Source organism: Geotrypetes seraphini, chromosome 1 (genome assembly GCF_902459505.1).
Source record: "Geotrypetes seraphini chromosome 1, aGeoSer1.1, whole genome shotgun sequence".
NCBI lineage: Eukaryota > Metazoa > Chordata > Amphibia > Gymnophiona > Dermophiidae > Geotrypetes > Geotrypetes seraphini.
In genome coordinates, this window is record NC_047084.1 from 485,884,814 (window position 1) to 485,906,735 (window position 21,922).

The 21,922-nt window shown below is 44.5% G+C and overlaps 1 protein-coding gene across 6 annotated transcripts in view; it reads left to right on the forward strand.

Annotated features, from left to right (window-relative positions):
- The window catches only part of PTBP3 (polypyrimidine tract binding protein 3), a 255,937-nt gene that overhangs the window by 190,531 nt on the left and 43,484 nt on the right, over positions 1 to 21,922 (forward strand). For all 6 annotated transcript variants that reach the window (XM_033926068.1, XM_033926101.1, XM_033926075.1 and 3 more), the window contains 2 exons: positions 4,509 to 4,619; positions 11,111 to 11,285. In XM_033926068.1, coding sequence (XP_033781959.1) covers positions 4,509 to 4,619; positions 11,111 to 11,285 — 286 coding nt within the window. The remainder of the gene's footprint in view (positions 1 to 4,508; positions 4,620 to 11,110; positions 11,286 to 21,922) is intronic.

Below are 21,922 nucleotides of genomic sequence, written 5' to 3' on the forward strand. Positions count from 1 at the left end.
ATTTCTCTAGCACCGCATGTAGGTCAGAGTCCAGCACAGTCTCTGGGATGCCTACCAGACGTAAGTTATTTCGCCTGGAGCGATTCTCCAGGTCTTCCAACTTGTCTGATGTGCTCTGGACTGTGCATTTGAGCTGGCGCAGTTCTTCCTGCACCATAGTAAGGGAATCTTCAGTAGTGCTCACTCGTTGTTCCACCTCAGTCACCCGGTTATTAAAGGTTGTCACAGAGGCCGAGAGTGTTGCCAGGGATTCAGTGACCTGGTCCAGCCTAGTCCCCAGTGCCAGAACCACCGCCTCCGTAATTCGTGCGACCATGTCCTCGCACGTGGCATCTGCGGTTTCCGGGGCGCCCGCCATTTTGCCTTCGGCCCCCACTCCCGACTTCGGTTTTTCGCGCTCCTTTCTGCCGCCTCTAGTTGCCATCTCCGGGGTTTCCTTGTGGACAAATTTGTCCATATAATCGCTGGCTTGTTGTGGAGTATTTTGGGGGAGTTTCGAGTAGAGAATTTCGTTCAAAAGGGCCGGTGCAGAGGGAGAACAGCGGAGCTCAGGGGAAACACGTCTTCCCTGCGCTCTGCACGGCCACGCCCCCCCGATAATGTAATTTTTATAAATGTTTTATACTTGGAAACCGCTTAGAGTTTAGGCGGTATACACATTTTTTTAATGAAATAAATAAACATGATTAGAGAAGGAGCTTGTTCAAAGTATCAAATGCGGAAGAAATGTCCGGCATGACAAATGTTTTGCTTAACTATGATTCTCATGTTGGTAATTTGATGTCCTCTTCCAAGTTAAATGGCTCAAAACTCATTATAATTAGAATACTGTAAATAGTTGCAGTAAATCAGACTTCACATAGTTGGGTAAAAATTAAAAAGCAAACTATTTGCATATTTGCCTAGAGCAGAGAACAAAACTAATCTTATTCTTTCTTGATGTCGTTAAATTGGATAGAGTAGGTAATACAGCAGAGAATACATTAAAATGGCCATCTCTTCTCTGAAAACCTGTACAAATGGCTGATAGGTAAGGTTTAGCTTATGTTATGTTATGATAAATGTAATGTATCATGGCTAGATTAATAAATAGCATTATGTACTTAAACTTTCCAAAAAATAATTAGGAACAAGATTGAAGTGTTGTTGAGCTGTTAATTATGAGAGCAGAAAGACCTTGAGGCTGTGAAATTATAACACAGCAGCAGAAAGTTTGAAAATATTCAGAGAATCATCTTGGAATGTACTGATGCAAAAGTCATTCAGCTGGGTGTTTGTTTTTCTAGACTGGACAGTTTCCTCCTCTTGTGACATTCCACCTCGGTTGGACCCATCACTGGAATGTGGTGCCATAAACATTTATTCACAGCCATGCAGGGATTTTTTTTTTTTTTAATTTTTACTCTGTCCTTGTTAATGTAATTCACTTCAATCACTGTAATTGCAGTCTTGGGTCAGGGGAGAGGAAGGAGAATCATGCACCAGGACTCCTTTCAGAACCCTACAATCATAGATTGTAAATTTAGACACCCCCCTTCCTCTGGAATAGTGAATGCTACCTCTGCAGCATGGTGTCGCAGAAATGAATTTGGGGTGGTAGTGAGGGTTTGAAAAGTTAACATGAGTGGACATTAGGCCTTGTATATTCTTTCTCTGCCTCTCTGTTTTCTCTTTCCCCTTCCCCCCCAAAAAAAAATTAATTTTTTTTTTTTTAAAACAACCTTAGCTTGCAGGAATCCCCAAGCTTAACCAGTTGAGGAAATCTGGAGATGAGCAGCAGTCAGCAACAGCATTTTGAGCTGTTGTTACCAGTACCACTAACTTGTTGATTTCTGGGTGCTGATGTAGAGAATGACACGGGGTCAAATTTTTCCCCGTCTCCATGGGAACTCATTGTCCTGTCCCGTCCCCGCGAGTTCTTTTCCTGTCCCTGCCCCATTCCTGTAAGCTCGGTCCTCATCTGCACAAGCCTCAAACACTTTAAAATCATAAGTGTTCGAGGCTTGTGCGTTTAAGGTGGAGCTTATAGGAATGGGACAGGGACAGTGACAAAACTTGCGGGGACGAGATGGGGAAATTGAATTCCTGCGGAGAAGGGGACAAATTTGTCCCCGTATCATTCTCTAGGCTGATGCGAATCTTGCAAGATCAGCATCAGAAAGTACTCCTTTGAGAATTGAAGATGCTCCCAGTGCTGCCACTTACTACTTTGCTTCTTCATAGCTCAGCTAACTCCCCTCAGGATTTCATCAGAAGGCAGGTTTGGGGATTTCTGCCAGCTAGAGTAGTGGCGTGCCTGGAAGCTAGGGGGAACTGAGACAAAAGTGGAGGGGCCCTGGACCACCTGTCATAGGTGTTGCTATGGGGTAGCAAGTACACTATAAGTCAGACGATGCCCTATAAGGAACAACAAGGGACCCCTAAGACACTGCAAGGCCTACCCACCACTCAAACAGACATACTATCTTATATACCACTCACTCAAAAAAAGAAAAGAAAGTGGAGAAAAAGCTTCTATGGCAAAAAAAAACTCCATTTCAAAGTGCAAGAAAGAGTGAAATTACTTTCAAAAGTATGGTTGATAATAAGCGGGCAAGTACACTCCAAAAATTGACGTGTCTCCCCAACCTGAATTAGTGCCACTTCCCTAGCAAGTCTGGCATCACCTCGCTACCTTCCCCCTCCCTCCCTCCCTCGGGTCTGGTTTCTATCCCCTCAGCCTCGCGTTTACTAACTTGTAGCTGTTGCCAACAGTGATTACCGGTACTTACATTGACCTATATAAAGAGAAGAAAGAGGGAAAAGATGATACAATAAATTCAGTACTATAGGTGCGTAAAAGGCACAACAGAAGGGAAAACCTCTATATCAAAGAACCCCAAAGAAAAATCCTAAGAATGAAAGCAGGAAAAAAATATCTAACTTATTAAACAAGCCCAACAAAAATAAAGCAAAAAGAAAAAATTAAAAACCCCAGTCAATCTCACCACCCTCAGTCAGCTTCTAATTCCATGTCCCCAATCGAGCCGGGCCAGTCCTGGCCGGTACCACAAAAGTGGCTCCTCCATTTCAATTTCCCTAGGATGTGCAAGGTGCAGCCCCTCAGTCAGAAGATTCCAGCCGCTCCAAAAACGTATTCGCCTCTGGAACCATGTCAAACTGTGGTGTGAAAAATCTTTAAGCGAGCAGGGTCTAGCAAGGTGAACTGAATTTGTAACTTAATTAATTTAGGGGGTCCTTTTACCAAGGCGCGCTAATCAATTTTAGCGTGTGCTAAATGCTAAGGCGCCCATGGAATATAATGGGCGCCTTAGCATTTAGTGCGCACTTAATCGGGTAGCCCGCCTTGGTAAAAGGACCCCTTAGAGCACACTGGGGAGAACGCCCTCCTTGCAGGGAGCTCTGTGGCCAAGCTCCATCATATCCAGTTTGTCCAGGATAAGCTGTGGCTGCTTACTTAAGTCAGTTCCATAGAAGCTTGGACTTCAGCTTGTATTTCCGCTGCCCATTCCAAAACTGGGGACTGGAGAGGAAGGTGAGCTCTTATCTGCTATACTAGTCTCTGCTCGTGGCCTTTTTCCTGGGTTTTGATTCCATAAGAACAACTGTTTATAAAAATAAATGCCAGGTTGTATCCTGCTATTTCCAAAATTAATCACAGTATAAAAAAGGGTCGAAGTACACTGATTTATCGCCGACGAAACTGGGAGAGCCGGGAGCAGAAAAATCACCAGCCTTTCTGCCTCATGACCCAGCCAGAAGTTCACATCTATTTATATATACTTTCTCTTGTAGGCTGCTTGTTCAGTATAGTCCAAATTAAGGCCCCCTTTTATCAAGCCGTATTAGGGATTTTTTTTTTTTTTTTTTTTTTGCTGTCTCTGCGGTAAAAGCTCCGACGCTCATAGGAATTCTGTGAGCGTCAGAGCTTTTATTGCAGCAGCCGCCAATAAAAACCCGAACACGGCTTGATAAAAGGGGGCCATGTTGTGAAGGCACAGCAGAGAAGGAACATGAACCACAGAATAACAAACAGTCCAGCCCTCTTATACATTGCAAGTCCTCTTTATTCTGTGAACCGCCTAGAACGTTTTGGGTGTTGGCGGTATAGAAAAATAAAGTTATTGTCATTATTATTATTGTTAATATAGAATCTACAGTTATAACTAAAAGAAAGAAAAAAAAAATAAGCCGCATAGCCAGTTCCAAGTTCCTTTTGTGTTTTTCTCCCGCCCCCTAGAATCCCTCACCTCCCCCTTCTGCATCTGTGGAGCACTCAATTGTATAAATAAAGTTAAACTAAAAAGGGAGGAGGACCTGAAACTTCAACAAGGTTCTGTACTTCCCGTCTCTTGTGGTCACATGTTGTAGCATATTGGAGGTCTGTCAAAGTGAACTGTCCTTGTTGTCTACTTATAGCATAGAAGGAATTAAGAGATATAACGTATGAAGGTTTTACGTAGAAAAGCATTTCACGGTTTTGAAAAATCTAAATTTCTTTCCCCTAGATTTTCTCCAAATTTGGAACTGTCTTGAAGATCATCACGTTCACAAAAAACAATCAGTTCCAAGCCTTGCTTCAGTATGCCGATCCCATCCATGCATATCACGCAAAAATGGTAAGAAAAGTAGCAAATATCCAAAAGTGGAAGTATGTGTACCACATGGGTTTGGTTTTGTTGAGCGTTCAAGTTTACAGCACTATTTGAAGCATCATTACCCATGTTTAAACGTTATGTAATCTTATGTTATATGTGATCTTATATTCCGCCAACTCCTCCAAAGTGGGGTTTGAGGTGGGTTACAACAGCATTATCATTACACAGAAATAAACATACAATGCAAGTTAGAATCAGATTAAACTAACAAAGACTTTTGATACAGTGGGTTACAGACAGTATTTTTACTTCACAAAGGTTAGGGTTACCATATGGCTCCAGAGAAAGGAGGACGGATTGAGACAGCCGGGTTTACTTCCATTGCTTTCAATGGAAATAAAGGCCCAGATGTCTCTATCTGTTACTTCCATTGATGTCAGCAAAAAGTAAAACCCGGATGTCTGAATCCATCCTCCTTTTTCTGGAGCCATATGGTAACCCTAAAGGTAGACCATACAGTGCAAAATCACAGTCAAGCTAAACCCCTAATCAGAATTTCTGGAAGAGCCATGTGGTCAGAATTTTGTGAAACAGAGCATACATATTAGTAATAAGAATTATTATGGTTAGTAAATTCCAAACTTTTGCAATGTTAAATGATTTGCAGTGAATCATCTTATATTTTATACCTTTCAGAGATGGAAAAGATAATATCAAACAGTTTGAGTTACGATGTTCGACAAATCTACATATTTTCTTTGACCGTGTGTTTTTTTAAAGTACAGTGGTACCTTGGTTTACGAGCATAATTCGTTCCAGAAGCATGCTCGTAAACCAAAATACTCGTATATCAAAGTGAGTTTCCCCATAGGAAATAATGGAAACTCGCTTTGATATGTTCCCACCCCCCAGTGGCGCTGCTCTATCCCCCCCCCCCATGAGAACCGGCATTGCTCACCCTGAAGTCCCCCTCCCCCGCGATTTGGCACCCTCCCCCCACGATCCGGCACCCCCCTGCCGCGATCCGGCACCCCCCCCGCTGCGACCTGAAGTCCCCCAGACTCACCCGCTGGTGGTGCCGCTGCCCGAAGATCGGCCTCCTCTTCTGTGCTGGGCCTTGAGCATCTGCACATGCTCAAAGCCTGCGAGTTTACATTCTCTCCGAGATCTCTGAAAATCTCAGAGAGAGCGTGAACTTGCAGGCCTTGAGCATGCGCAGATGCTCAAGGCCCAGCACAGAAGAGGAGGCCGATCTTCGGGCACCGGCACCAAAGCACAGGACATGCTGGTGCTGAGGCCAGATGAAAGTAAGAAGCGGGTTTGGGTGGGTCTGGGGGACTTCAGGTCCCGGCGGGGGGGTGCCAGATCGCGAGGGGCGCTCGTAAATCGAGGCACGCTCGGTTTCCGAGGCGCCGATTTTGCGAATGCTTTGCTCGTTTTGCAAAACACTCGTAAACCAAGGTACCACTGTACTTCTTAACATATCCTTGTTCTCATCTTCCATTTCTCAGACACTGATGATGATCAAGTAGCACCAAGTCAAGTCCAGTGTGCTCTTTTTTTCTGTTTATTTCTGATGGCATACAGTATTCATAGTCAATATGATTGAATGAATCCATCTTGCTGCTGGTTGTCCAGTACCTCTTTTGCTATCAGCCCTGTCAAGCATAGTACTCTGGAGACCGCACCTTCAAAAAGATATAAAAAGGATGGAGTCGGTCCAGAGTGGTGCGTGGTCTTCATCATAAGTCATATAGGGACAGACTTAAAGATCTCAATATGTTTACTTTAGAGCAGTGGTCCCCAACCCTGTCTTGGAGGATCACCAGGCCAATTGGGTTTTCAGGATCGCCCTAATGAATATGCATGGAGCAGATTTGCATGCCTGTCACTTCCATTCTATGCAAATCTCTCTCATGCATTTTCATTAGGGCTAGCCTGAAAACCCGATTGGCCTGGTGGTCCTTCAGGACAGGGTTGGGGACCACTGCTTTAGAGGAAAGGCGGGAAAGGGGAGATATGATAGAGACGTTTAAATACCTACATGACGTAAATGTGCATGAGTCTAGTCTCATTTGAAAGCAATCTCTGGAATGAGAGGGTCTAGGATGAAGTTAAGATTTGATAGGCTCAGGAGTAATCTAAGGAAATACTTTTTTACAGAAAGGGTGGTAGGTGCATGGAACAGTCTCCTAGAAGAGGTGGTGGAACCAGAGACTGTGAATTCAAGAAAGCTTGGGATAGGCACATGGGATCTCTTAGATAATGGTTACTGTGGATGGGCCTTTGGCCTTTATCTGTTGCTATGTTTCTAAGGAATCTGGTTGTCATATATATTATGTCCCAAGTAAGGTAGTTTCATTGTTGTTATTTGGGCCTCAAGTGAGAGTTTCAGTTTCCTCTGGTCCAGGACTCAGCTATTTCTCTCTTTAGCTGTCCATGGTATTCATAAGCTTCACTTCCAATCTATAAATGCATCACTACTTTTCTGCCATGTTTCTTAATGATCAACTTTGCATCCATGGATTATAATAGAAAAAAAAAATCATAGTATGTACAATTAAGATCTTTCATGTAAGGACACATTCTTGCTTTTATACATTTTATGTAGCCCTTCGCGCAGCTCTGGCAAGTACAAGTCAGTCATATATCTTGAATGCTGGAGCCCTTCTCGTAGATTAATGATTCCAGGAAGCAGAAAATGGCTATAACTTCTATGTCTTCATTATAAACTCTGAAACAGGTGGTGTCATAACTTTTACCTTCCTTAGATTTAGTTCTCAGATATTACTAGCAGATAAAACAAGAGGCTTCAGTTCACACAGATGTTTTTCAGGGTTACTCCCTTCTGCTGATGCCAAGGTACATACTCCAGTGAAAGCAGGGGCCTAGGCTGTCTGCTCGAATACGTGCGACACCAGAAAATTTGTCGCTGCATAGCAATAAAAAGATTATAATTACGGTGTTGCGGAACTCAAACAGTTCCCTTCCATTTAATAACTAGCTATCTGTAATGGTCTAACTGCATCAGCTGGCAAACCAACTGTTTAAACTTTTAGCTATAGGCCTTTTCTTCATGTAAAAGAGGCTTTACGCATGAAATACCATTTTATAAAATTACCCCATCATGTTGGAAGGGCAAATAAAATGGGAGAATATCCCTGGACGTTTGCAAGTGTAGGCAAATAGGGCCTGATTCTCTTTAGGATGCTGATCTCGGTGGACGCCTAAGAGGCAGCCTCCGATAGCGTGTCGATCGCATGTCGGCGTCCTAAAGAGAATTGCGTCTGCACGCAGGTAAGGCCAGACTCAGGGCACTGGTCTTTGACCAGAGTAGAGAGTTGCACGGGGACAGAAATCCCACTCATCTCCGCCCGTCCCCGCCAGGATCCTCTCCGTCCCCACCCGTCCCCGTCAGGATCCTCTCCGTCCCCACCCATCCCTACAAGGAATTACCTCCATCCCCGCCTGTCCCCATAAAAAGCAGCAATTACTTCTGACAGGATCATCAATTCCAGTTTCTTTTGTGTTTGCGTTGTTGTTTTCTTTGTGGATTCTCTTTGGTGGAACTCTTTTTTTGTTTTCAGTTCAGGTAATTAACTTATAAACCCCCTCTTTTACTAAGGCTGACGTGTCCATTATATTATATGGACGAACCCTGTTTCCAAAGCCTTCCATCCCCGTAGGAGTCCCGTTGGCTAGAGGGGGTCCCCATGGGAGTCCCGTGGGATAGGGGGGATTCCCGTGGGATCCGCGGGATTCCCGCGATCCCCGTTCCCGTGCAGACCTCCAGACCAGAGGGCCTTTACATGAGCGGACTACTGGGCACGATGGACCACTGGTCTGACCCAGCAGCGGCAATTCTTATGTTAGATGCTTTGGACTAGACATTAACTTTTTACAGAGTCGTGATTTTTGAGTTAGGCACATAACTTTCAATTAAGTCCAATTAAAGCCAATTATGAGGTGTTAAGTTCCAATTATCTGCACAAATTAAGCTCATTAATCAATTAAGTTATGTGCCTACATCAGCTGGTCACGCCGATCCAGGTGCCTAACACTATACAAGTTACTGTTTATACTCGAATATAAACTAAGATTTGTAGGCAAAAAAGCCGAAAACATGGATATCTATTTACATTCGAGTTTCTCCACAGTTACTGGCATTGTTACTCTCCATGCACCCCACTAGCAGTTCTTCCCTCCACCGGATGCTGATATGCAAAGCTTTATGCTGGGCTGATGGCGAGAAAGGCCTTGAGCATGTGCAGATGCTCCAGGCCATGAATTGGTTCAGCGCATGACTTTGCTCATCTGTGTCTGCCGATGGAGGGAATAAAAGCAGGCACCTCCCGGTAACTGTGGGAGCAGGTGGGAGATGGAGAAAGAAATAGAATACAAGAGAGACAACATTGTTTCAGAGACCCCTAATGCAACTGTATCAGAGGGTGGGGTAACCACGGGTGGGGTGTATTTAGAGGAAAACAAGCCCTATGTTGGGGAAGGGAGGGGGATGTTCCTGTTCACTTGAATATTAAATCCTCCCTACCCCAGTTAACAATTTTCCCCCTTTTATAGGGGGGAAATTGTTTTCTCGGTTTCTACTCCAATAGGTTTAAATTCAAAGATATACCAGAGTTTCTCAACATGCGGTAAGGGTACACGAGCCGTTTGTGGGGGGTATATGGTGCTGCCCGGGTCTCCTGCCCCCTTCCTCCTCAATGGACACCACCGCCGCTGGGGATCTCATGCCCTCCTTCCTGCTCTTCAGCTGCATGCCCCCTCCAATGTCAGAGCTGACGTCAAAAGGAAGCCTTCTGGGTTAGCAGGGGATCCCAGTTACCTCCTTCTGGGTGAGCTGCTCCGTCAGAGCTTTTGTCAGAAGGAAGGCTTGTGGGTTAGCCACGTGCTGCTGCCCGTGTTCCTGCAAACAGCCCTGAAGGGAGTGAGCAAGTGAGCGTGTTGTAACAAGTAAGGGAGAAAGGGGACATGAACGTAGGACAAAGGGAGAAAGGAGGTGGGGGAGAAGGAGCACATTGGGACATGGGAGGGGCATGAATTTGGGACAAAGGCTGGAAGGCAGGGAGGGGGGCACGAACTCAGGACAAAGAAGGAAGGGAGGAGGCATGAACATGAGACACAGAAGAGAGGGAGGAAGGGGGCACTAACTTGGGACATAGGAGGGAGGAAGGGAATAGAAAGGAAGAATTGTTGGGCATGAGTGTGTGAGTGAGAGGGAGGGAAAGAGATGATGCACATGGGGAAAGGAAGAAAAGGAAGATTGTTGGGCATAGAGAGAGGAGTGAGGTAGAGATGCATGAGGAAGAGAAGGATGAGAGGGAGAAATATTGGATATGGTGGTAGAGAGTGAACAGAGGGACAGATTGAAGGGGATGCAAGGGGGAGGAATATTGGACATAGTGATGAAGGGAGAGATATGGCATGGTGCTGGAGAGGGGTGATAGAAAGAGAAATGGACATGAGGCTGGTGGCCAGTGGTGAAAAATGCTGCATATGATTCGGGGAATGAGAAAAGGAGAAATGTTGGATGTGGCAGTAGAGGGGGTGGGAGAGATGCACCCTGGATCTCTCTCTCTCTCTGTCTCTCTTTTTCCCTACTCCCTTTGCAGCAAGAGAGGAAATGAGAGAAAGACAGATGGGACAGTGAGAGAGAGGGAGACATGTTGCCAATAGAGGTGGAGAAGAGAGGAAGAAAACTTGGACTCGTGGAGGGACAAAGAGAGATATTGGCTGGGGAAGGGAATGAGGTCTGGAGGAGAGGAAGCGTGCAGGAGGCAGAAAGAAAAAAATATTGGATGCACAGTCAGAAGGAAGTACAACCAGAGACTCATGAAAACCCCAGACAACAAAGGTAGGAAAAATTATTTTATTTTCAATTTAGTGATCAAAATGTGTGTCAGTTTTGAGAATTTATATCTGCTGTCTATATTTGTCTATTTTTCTATAGTTGTTACTGAGGTGACATTGCATATTTTAAAGTTATCTGCCTTGACTTTTGGAATAAAAACCGAATGTAAATGATAATTAACTTTTTCTCTTCATGCAGTTTTGCTTTGTGGTTTGTTTGTTTTTTTTTTAATTTTGTGGCTACCATTATGTATTAATAAGATTATATTGTGTGTATATGAAAAAATCAATGGAAGAAATTGCATTACAATTAGTACTGTTATTATGGAGGTGGGTCAGGGGTGGAGGTACTCGGCTGATATTTCTTAAACTTAGGTGGTAAAGAAGTCAAGAAACACTGATATACAGTATATGGTATATAGAATTTGCAAGATGGTGTCAGATCACAGATGTAACCCCAAAGGAGAAGGAAACTGCTCCTTAAACCCTTCCCACTTTAAAAGGTAAGACACAGAAAAATGTGTTTCTGATGCAATATGTACAGTCTGAGTATCTGCTTTTGTGCAATTAATATTTTTGCAATGTTATTTTACTTAACTATTTTATAAGCTGCTTCATAAATGCTGCTTTTTTTTTTTTAACAGGTCCTGGATGGCCAGAATATCTACAATGCATGTTGCACACTCCGTATTGAATTTTCCAAGTTAACAAGCCTTAATGTAAAATACAACAATGACAAAAGCAGAGATTTCACCCGCCTTGACCTCCCTTCTGGAGATAGCCAGCCCTCCCTTGACCCCACCATGGCAGCTGCTTTTGGTAAGAGAATCTCATTTACACTGTAAACAGATGGAACAAACAGCTCTTTCGTTTGCTGTATCCAACTGGCTGGCTATTGCTCAGCAGGATTATTGTGAGCAGATACTGTGAAGGCACACCAGATACTGTGAAGGCATTCATGTAACAGACTACTGCCTGGACTGTTTGTCTCAAAGAAACTGCTTTTGATCATGCAGCTGCCAGTATTTAAATAGCAGTTGGCTCTTCCTATCGGACTCTTCAGATTGTGCTAAGAATTTGCAGATTGTAGGTCATAGGACAACCCTGACCTATGGAATTCTCTCATTTGTTGATGGAGTGGAGAAGTATTCCTAATAGTGCAGTTGGCTGAGAACCTGGGGAATCGGGTTCGATTCCCATTGCAGCAAATTGTGACCCCGGGCAAGTCACTTAACTTCCATTGCCCCAGGTACAACATTTAGATTACGAGCCCACTTAGGACAGAGAAAGTACCTGCATATACATGTAAACAGTGACGCGGCAGAGGGAAACCCTAGCAGGGCAGGCCGTAAAGCAGCCCATTCAGAGTGCTGCCGCTGCTTTAGGAGGCTTTGGAGGTATGTCATGTCTCGCGGTGGGAGGATCGGTGGTGTGCTGCTGCACAGGGCGATGAGTGGAAGGAGGGATAGAAAGCTGTTGCTCAGAAGGATGGTAGGGGTGGAAGCAGAGGAAAGATGCTGCTCAGGGGGATGGGAGGGGAGACAAGATGCTGCACATGGGGGGGGGACAGAGGGAGAAATCCTGCATATGGTGGAGAGGAGGGAAACATGCATGGAGAAGAGAGAGGGAGAAATATTGGATATAGTAATGTAATGTAATATAGGGTGGATGGCAGGGAGAGATGGTGCATAGGGAAAGAGAAAGAAATGTTGCACATGAAAATGGAAGGGAGGAAAGGAGAGATGCTGTATGGAGGGGAATTGGGAGGCTTAACCCAGGGCATAAAGCAAGGGGTAGAGAGAGAGATGGTAGACAGTGGGAAAGAAACAAATTTTGGATATGGCACTGGAAGGTAGAAAAAAATATTTTATTTTCTATTTTGTGATTACATGCTGTCAGATTTGAAGCATGTATCCTGCCAGAGCTGGTGTTAGGTTCTAACTTACGCTCATTGTCTAATAGAGAGAGGAAAAGTATTTTTTGTTTATTTTGTTTACACCATGGGGTTGGAGAGGCCAAAACAAGGTGGGTTGGGTGAAAAGACTACAAAATCCACCAGGATGCTTGAAAAATTCCCAATTGGGCGGGAAAATCAAATCGAATGGCATAGCAAGTGTAGCAGGCACCCGAGGTGATGGCGTTCCCCCTGCACCCTGCTCTCTGCCCCCCCTGTTCCTTCCAAGTCCCCCTCCCACTCGCGCCCTCCCTTCCCCTGTACTTCTTTAAATCTTTGCCAGTGTGTGCAGCTGTGCTGGCCTGCTGCTTGCGCTGGCGTTGGCTTTCCATCTGATGTCACTTCCTGGCGCTTTGACCAGGAAGTGATTTCAGAGGGGAACCAGGACAGCGCAGCTGCACACACTGGATTTTGTAGACTTCAATCATATCTCCCCTCAGCTGTCTCTTTTCCAAGCTGAAGAGCCCTAACCGTTTTAGTCTTTCCTCATACAAGAGGAGTTCCATCCCCTTTACCAACTTGGTCGCTCTTCTTTGAACCTTTCCTAGTGCCACTATATCTTTCTTGAGATAAGGACACCAGAATTGAATGCAGTACTCCAAATGAGGTCGCACCATGGAGCGATACAGGGGCATTATAACATTCTTAATCTTGTTAACCATCCCTTTTTAATAATTCCTAGCATCCTATTTGCTTTTTTGGCCACCGCTGCACATTGGGTGGAAGATTTCATCGTATTGTCTATGATGACATCCAGAGTAAAGATGTGAATTTATCCCTGTCATCTTCTCAGCAGCCTGTAGATACAAGGAAAAAACACAATTTGAAGTGTCTGTATACAAATGCTAGAAGTCTAAAAATTAAAGTAGGGGAGTTAGAGTATATAACACTGAATGATGAGATAGATATAATTGGCATCTCAGAGACCTGGTGGAAGGAGTACAATCAATGGGACACTGTATTACCTGGGTACAAATTATATCACAATGATAGAGTAGATCAAATTGGAGGGGGGGGGGGGCGGTTGTGCTATATGTTAAAGACGGAATTGAATCAAACAAAATAAACATTCTGAGCAACTCAGATAGCAGTGTGGAATCCATATGGATAGAAAATCCTTGTGGGAAGGGAAGGAATATACGGGTGGGGTTATACTACTGTCCCCCTGGACAGAATGAGCAGACAGATGAGGAAACGTTTTCACACATCAGGAAAGCTGGCAAATTGGGCAACAGTATAATAATGGGTGATTTCAACTACTCAGAAACAATTAGGGAAAGGACATGCGCACAATCATACTCAATCAAAAATATGCCCTATATGGAACAACAGGGCCTACAACACTGAAAGGCCTACCCACCACACAAACACACACACTCTCACATATATGGCACACATCAAGAAAAAGGAATGAAAAGTGGAGAAAAAACCTCAGTTGAGCTTCATTTGGTAAAAAAAAAAACTTCACTTAATAGAAAAGAAAGAGAATGAAATCACTTTCATAAGTGTGGTTGGTATTCAATGGTAAGAAAATCTAGGCACTGTTACAGCCCTAAGAGAAGCTACCCTTGCACAAAAAGCACGCCAAACTAGATGTTCAGAATTGAGTTGGTTCAGCGAATGGCCACCAGGATGGTCTCAGGACTCAAGGATCTCCTGTATGAGGAACGGCTATACTCACTCGAGGAACGTAGAGAGAGGGGAGACATGATCGAGATGTTCAAATATATCACGGGCCATATTGAGGTAGAAAAGGATATCTTTTTTCTTAAAGGACCTACGGTGACAAGAGGACATCTGTTGAAACTCAGGGGTGGGAGATATCATAGTGACACCAGGAAGTATTTCTTCACCGAAAGGGTGGTTGATCATTGGAATAGTCTTCCACTGCAGGTAATTGAGGCCAGCAGCATGCTGGATTTTAAGAGAAAATGGGATAAGCATGTGGGATCACTTCAAGGAAGAAATTAGGGGGGTAATTAGAGTGGGCAGAATTGTTGGGCCGTGGCCCTTATCTGCCATCATCTTCTATGTTTCTAAACCCTCGCAGATTCGCGAATCGCGGACTCAGTAATTCACGGTATTTTCCAACCGCCACTTCCTTATACTAAAATCATGGTTACACCAATCAGGAGCTGCTTTGCCATGCTATCTGGCATGTCAGATCAGCTCCTGATTGGTGTAGCCTAGACATGGGCAACTCCGGTCCTCGAGGGCCAGAATCCAATCGGGTTTTCAGGATTTCCCCAATGAATACGCATGAGATCTATTTGCATGCACTGCTTTCAATGCATATTCATTGGGGGAAATCCTGAAAACTCGATTGGATTCTGGCCTTCGAGGACCGGAATTGCCCATATCTGGTGTAGCCTGACTTTAGTAACAGGAAGAAGCGGTTGGTGCATTCTGCGAGTGTTTTTCTGCACCCACGGGCACCCCAGCTGCCTTCTCCTGCCTCTCCTGCCTTTTGACAGGCAAAAAACCGTATTTACGGTTTTTCAAAATTCGCAGGGGTTCCTGGAACGGAACCCCCGTGAATTTTGGGGGAGTACTGTATACATGTTTGTGTGAAAAAGACTGCACATCCACAGAGTTCCAAACAGTTTCAACAAAAACTTATGAGCAGAAAAAACAAAACTTCAAACATAACTGCAAAACATGTTCAGGCTATCTTCAAAACACCTTCATAGGGTGCTGCCCCACCTGAATACCACAGCCAGTGATCCCCGACGGGGAAATCTCCATTTTGCTATTCTGCATCAGGGGTTGAATCTTCCTGCATCACAGATGAAGTGCCGAGACCATCCATGTACAGAACAGAAACCTCATCCAAACACAGAAAACTGAAGTTACGATGTAAATATACATGTCCCAACATTTGGATTGTTAGTTAGGGTTTGAAGCTTTTGTGGTGCTAAAGGGAGGTAAAATTCCTAGACGTCATAAATGACTGCTTCTTGGAGCAACTGGTCTGGAAACCAACAAGAAGGGGAGCTACTTTAGATTTGGTCCTTAGTGGAATACAGGATATAGTATGGGAGGTAACTGTGTAGGGCCCGCTGGGAAACAGTGATCATAACATAGTCAAATATGAGCTGATAACTGAAGTGACGTTGCTAAAGAAATCTACTGTAGCAGCATTTAATTTTTGTAATGGCGGCTGCGATAAAATGAGGAAAATGGTTAAAAAGAAGCTAAAAGGTTCTGTGGCAAAGGTCAGATGTGTAAACCAGGCGTGGATGATCAAAAATATCATCGTGGAAGCGCAGACCCGATGTGTTCCACATATCAACAAAGGTGGAAAGAAGAGAAAATGAGAGCTGGCATGGTTTAAAGGCGAAGTGAAAAAAAGCTATTGCACTCAAGAAGCCATCCTTTAAAGAAAGGAAAAAGGATCCCAATGAAGAAAATAAGAGACATAAGCACTGACAAGTTAGATGAAATCATTGATAAAGAAAGCTAAACAAGAATATAAAGAACAACTTTCCAAAGAGGCAAAAACTCATAGTAACAATTTTTTAGGTACATCAAAGGCAGAAAACCTGTGAGGGAATCAGTGGGACCTTTGGATGATCAAGGAGTAAAAGATGTGCCCAGGGAGGATAAAGCCATAGCGGAGAGATTGAATGAATTCTTTGCTTTGGTCTTTACGTAAGAAGATGTAAGGCAGAGGAATTGAAAGAAATCTCAGTGAGCCTGGAAGACATACTAAACCATACTGACAAGTTAAAAAGTGATAACTCACCTGGACCAGATGGTATACATCACAGGGTACTGAAAGAACTCAAGCATGAAATTGCTGATCTGCTGTTAGTGATCTGTAACCTGTGGTGTAGTACCTGAAGACAGGAGGGTGGCCAGTGTTACGCCAGTTTTTAAAAAGGGCTCTAGGGGAGATCAGGGGAATTACAGACCAGTAAGCCTGACCTCAGTGCTGGGCAAAATAGTGGAAACAATTATAAAAAATAAAATTGTGGAACATGTAGACAAACATGATTTAATGAGACAGTCAGCATGGGTTCAGCTGAGAGAGGTCTTGCCTCACCAATTTGCTTGACTTCTTTGAAAGTGTGGATAAAGGCGAGTCGGTTGATGTGCCAAACAGCTTGCATGCAAAATTGTAAACCCTCCCCCCCTAAAAAAAAAAACCCAAAACCACTACTCGTAAACTTTTTGGCACGGTTTGTTATTTTCATGATTGAACCACAAATTGGGGCATTCTATATACTCAGCGTTTTTTTGGACCAAACTGAGTGTGTCATCAGCGAGGCATTTTTTTCTGGCCATTTGTGGCAAATCCAAATTGATTAGATGAACACATATAGAGGCCCCCGACGCAGGCAGATACGCTGAAACACGGCCCGTGCTGGGTCTGATAATAAACACACGATTGATTGCCCATCACTTGAAGGCCCCTTGTGCTGTTTTTCTCATTGGCAGGAAAGAGACAAAAAAAGCTTTGGATGCAAGTGTGCTTGGATCAGAAGTAAAGTAGCCAGTGGCCGGAGGAAGAAACCAGGTAAATGGACAATACTCGGACAGGAAGAGCGTCGCTAGTGGGGTGCCGCAGGGCTCGGTGCTTGGACCTGTGCTCTTCAACATCTTTATAAACGATCTGGACATAGGTACGACGAGCGAGGTGATTAAATTTGTGGACGATATGAAGCTATTCAGAGTAGTGAAGGCACCGGGGGATTGCGAAGATCTGCAACGTGACATAATCAGGCTCGAGGAATGGGCATCGACATGGCAGATGAGGTTCAATGTGGATAAATGTAAAGTGATGCATGTTGATAACAAAAATCTCATGCACGAATACAGGATGTCCTGGGTGGTACTTGGAGAGACCTCCCAGGAAAGGGAGTTGGGAGTTCTGATCGACAAGTCGATGAAGCCGTCCATGCAATGTGCGGTGGCGGCGAAAAGGGCGAACAGAATGCTAGGAATGATTAACAAGGGGATCACGAACAGATCGGAGAAGGTTATCATGCTGCTGTACCAGGCCATGGTGAGCCCTCACCTGGAGTACTGCGTACAGCACTGGTCGCCGTACATGAAGAAGGACACGGTACTACTTGAAAGGGTCCAGAGAAGAGTGACTAAGATGGTTAAGGGGTTGGAGGAGCTGCCGTACAGTGGAAGATTAGAGAAACTGGGCCTCTTCTCCCTCGAACAGAGGAGATTGAGAGGGGACATGATCGAAACATTCAAGATACTGAAGGGGATAGACTTAGTAAATAAGGACTGGTTGTTCACCCTCTCCAAGGTAGGGAAAATGAGAGGGCACTCTCTAAAATTGAAAGGGGATAGATTCCGTACAAATGTACGGTAAGTTTTCTACCACTGGAACGCTCTTCCGGAGTCTGTCATAGGGGAAAACACCCTCCAGGGATTCAAGACAAAGTTAGACAAGTTCCTGCTGAACAAGAGTGTATGCTAGTAGAGCTGGTCTCAGTTAGGGCTCTGGTCTTTGACCAGAAGGCCGCCATGTGAGCGGACTGCTGGGCATGATGGACCACACTGGTCTGACCCAGCAGCAGCAATTCTTATGTTCTTAGGTGTGTTCTGTGGCAGTAGTCAATTACAATTACAGCATCTTGATAAAGGAACAAGATGGTGGTAACAAACCAGCCAACCATTTGCATCTACAAATAAAAGTAATTTACCAGAATATTTTGAATACTTGGCAAGTCTGTATTTCTGTCAAGAAAATAACCACCTTATTCTAATCCTGTTAAGAAGACTCAAGGTCTGGTTTGTGGCTTTTTAAAAAATTAAATTTCTCATCATTACATTTATTTGAACTTTGCAGTTCTCTTCTCATTTAGAATTGGAGGTATTTTTTCCCCCCTTGAGTGAAATATCTTTCTATATGCATTTCATTTAAAAACTGGGCTCATCTCCAGATATAGAAAAGCACTTCTTGAAGACCTGCGCTCCTTTTTGTCTCTGATCTCCTTATTTTGCTCTTTTCAGCCTTTGTTTTTTTTCTGTATTTTGTATCAGTGGCCAACATGTGAGTCCCATCTGGCAGCACAAAAAGCCCTTTGTTGTCACTGTTTTAGTAACAAGTGATAATGGAATGGAAGGCTCTGAATGAATGATTAATGTGCATATTGTAGAAACCTGTTAGCAAAATGCATCAGTGCATGTATTAGAAGCATAAAATGCATGGGGTTTTGTGTCATTAATGTGTTTTGTTTTGTTTTTTTGTTTGTAGACAGAGCATTTTGTGAGCTCAGATAAGGGTAGTCTGCTGTATATATATATATATATACATGTATATATATTGATGTGCATTGTGGGTTGTCTACATTTTAGGGTAGTGCTCTAATTCATTATTGTTAAGTGTTGCAGTGTGCATTGCTAACAGTTGCTTGAAATAGAAAGGTTACTTATGATGGAAATTAATGAGAGACAGTCTATACCACCCTTTTCCCCTTTTTATAAAAACATATTCATAAGAACATAAGAACATAAGCAGTGCCTCCGCCGGGTCAGACCATAGGTCCATCCTGCCCAGCAGTCTGCTCCCGCGGCGGCCCAAACAGGTCACGACCTGTCTGTATCACCAGAAGGGGCTCCCTTGCCACCTTGGTTTCTCATTTAAGTCCTGTCTTCCTATCGAAGTCCTAACCCTCCGGTCTTACACATGCACGACCTGGTTTGGTTTCTATACTCATTACCTGGTTAGCTTTCTATACTTGTGTTACATCCCAGCTCCTCCCTCAGTATCCCATGATCCCTTTATCCTTCAGGAATCCGTCCAATCCCTGTTTGAATCCCTGTACCGTACTCTGCCTGATCACTTCCTCCGGTAGCGCATTCCAAGTGTCCACGACCCTTTGGGTGAAAAAAAACTTCCTTGCGTTTGTTTTGAACCTATCTCCCTTCAGTTTCTCCGAATGCCCCCTCGTATTTGCTGTCCCCTTCAGTCTGAAGAATCTGTCCCTATCCACCCTCTCTATGCCCCTCATGATCTTGAAGGTCTCTATCATATCTCCCCTGAGCCTCCTTTTCTCCAGAGAGAAGAGCCCCAGCCTATCCAACCTCTCGTCGTATGGGCAGTGTTCCAGCCCTTTTACCATTTTCGTTGCTCTCCTTTGGACTCTCTCAAGTACCGCCATGTCCTTCTTGAGGTGCGGCGACCAATACTGAACGCAGTATTCCAGATGTGGACGCACCATCGCTCGATACAATGGCATGATGACTTCCCGTGTTCTGGTTGTTATGCCCTTCTTTATGATGCCAAGCATCCTGTTGGCTTTTTTCGAGGCTGCTGCGCACTGTGCAGATGGCTTCAGTGATGCATCCACCAGCACACCCAAGTCTCTCTCAAGTCTGCTGTCTCCCAACAATACCCCCCCAATTTGTAGTTGAACAACGGGTTCTTTTTCCCTATATGCATGACCTTGCATTTGTCCACGTTAAAGCGCATTTGCCATTTGTTTGCCCAGTCTTCCAGCTTGTCCAGGTCTCTTTGTAGGTCCTCACACTCCTCCCTGGTCCTAACTCTGCCGCACAGTTTGGTATCGTCTGCAAATTTTATAACCTCGCACTTTGCCTCCTTTTCCAGGTCATTGATAAATATGTTAAAGAGTAACGGCCCCAGCACCGACCCCTGTGGCACACCGCTTGTGACTCCCCGCCAGTCAGAATATTGACCCTTTACTCCGACCCTCTGCAGTCTGCCCGACAACCAGTGCTTGATCCATCTGTGCACATCCCCTCCCACCCTGTGGTTCCACAGCTTCTTAAGCAGCCTTTCATGTGGCACCTTGTCGAAAGCCTTTTGAAAATCGAGGTAAATGATGTCTATGGGTTCCCCATTGTCCACCCGACTGCTTATTCCCTCAAAGAAGTACAGAAGGTTCGTTAGGCACGACCTTCCCTTACAGAATCCGTGCTGGCTTGTTCTCAATAGGTCATTCTTCACGATGTGCTCAGAAATGCCGTCCTTGATCATAGCTTCCACCATCTTCCCTATAATTGAAGTCAGGCTCACCGGCCTGTAGTTCCCGGGGTCACCTCTCGATCCCTTCTTGAAGATAGGTGTGACATTCGCCAATTTCCAGTCCTCTGGTACCTCACCAGTTTTCAAGGATAGGTTGCAAACATGCTGGATTGTGCCCGCTATTTCTTGTCTTAGTTCCTTCAGAACCCTTGGGTGGATCCCGTCCGGGGGTTCTGAAGGAACTAAGACAAGAAATAGCGGGCACAATCCAGCATGTTTGCAACCTATCCTTGAAAACTGGTGAGGTACCAGAGGACTGGAAATTGGCGAATGTCACACCTATCTTCAAGAAGGGATCGAGAGGTGACCCCGGGAACTACAGGCCGGTGAGCCTGACTTCAATTATAGGGAAGATGGTGGAAGCTATGATCAAGGACGGCATTTGTGAGCACATCGAGAAGAATGACCTATTGAGAACAAGCCAGCACGGATTCTGTAAGGGAAGGTCGTGCCTAACGAACCTTCTGTACTTCTTTGAGGGAATAAGCAGTCGGGTGGACAATGAAGTTGGATAAAAGCATTAGAAAAAAGTTTGGGGGGGGGGTTTTTTCGTAGCAATCTTGGAACTTTTTTCATTATCACCGTTGCAATACCTTCTTGTCTTCCGAAAAAGTCTCAGCTCTGGTACAATTTGCAAATTAGATTACGTCACTATTAATTTTTTGTTTTGTTTGCTTTTGTGCGTAAACATAGGAACAAAAGGTCTCTTCAGTGTAGTACTTCAAGAGCAGGAGAAATCTTCTCCGTTGTAATGTTCATGGTCAGAAGTTAATGTGGGGGTTCTGTGATCTCTGCCAGGCAGGATTCTATAGGACCAGAAAAGATTTCTGCTTTTAGTGGCTACAGTGTAACAATAGAGCCATCCTATCTAATCTCATTGCAGAATTCAGGAGTAAATTGTATCTTACCAAGAACCTATTCAGGGTCATGTGAAAAGAACATTAACTTTTTTTTCCCATCTAAATAATGAACCTACCTTACGTCAAGCAACACAGCTTGAAAGTTAAAACAGGCCATACCATGAATTATTAGCAACCAACAACAACTTATCTCGGACAGCACGAAACCCCATTTCCAAGTAGTGACATCTCTTGTGATAGGTGTATATGGCTTTTTTATTTTTTTTAAATAACGGGAAAAGAGCCAGATTAAACCACCATAGAGTGTGCCAGAACTGCTGGGGCCCACCATATACCCCCCCCCCCCATCTAAACCATAATACAATCTCCCAACCTTGCCCGGTAAACGCTCACACAAACACCAACGAGGCCCCACTGTCACTGCCCCCTGTATGGGAACTGTGAGCCCCCCACACCAAAGGCTGTGCTGCTCCGAGGACACTAAAGCCCCCCCTTGGTCCACTACGGCCTCCCTCCGCCAGATATCCCAGTCTCCAGGATCCCCAAACACCCCCTCACCTGCGGGCCCCCCCACAGGACCTGAGACGGAACAGAAGGAAGAACAGCGACTGGCCAATAGTACCGCAAG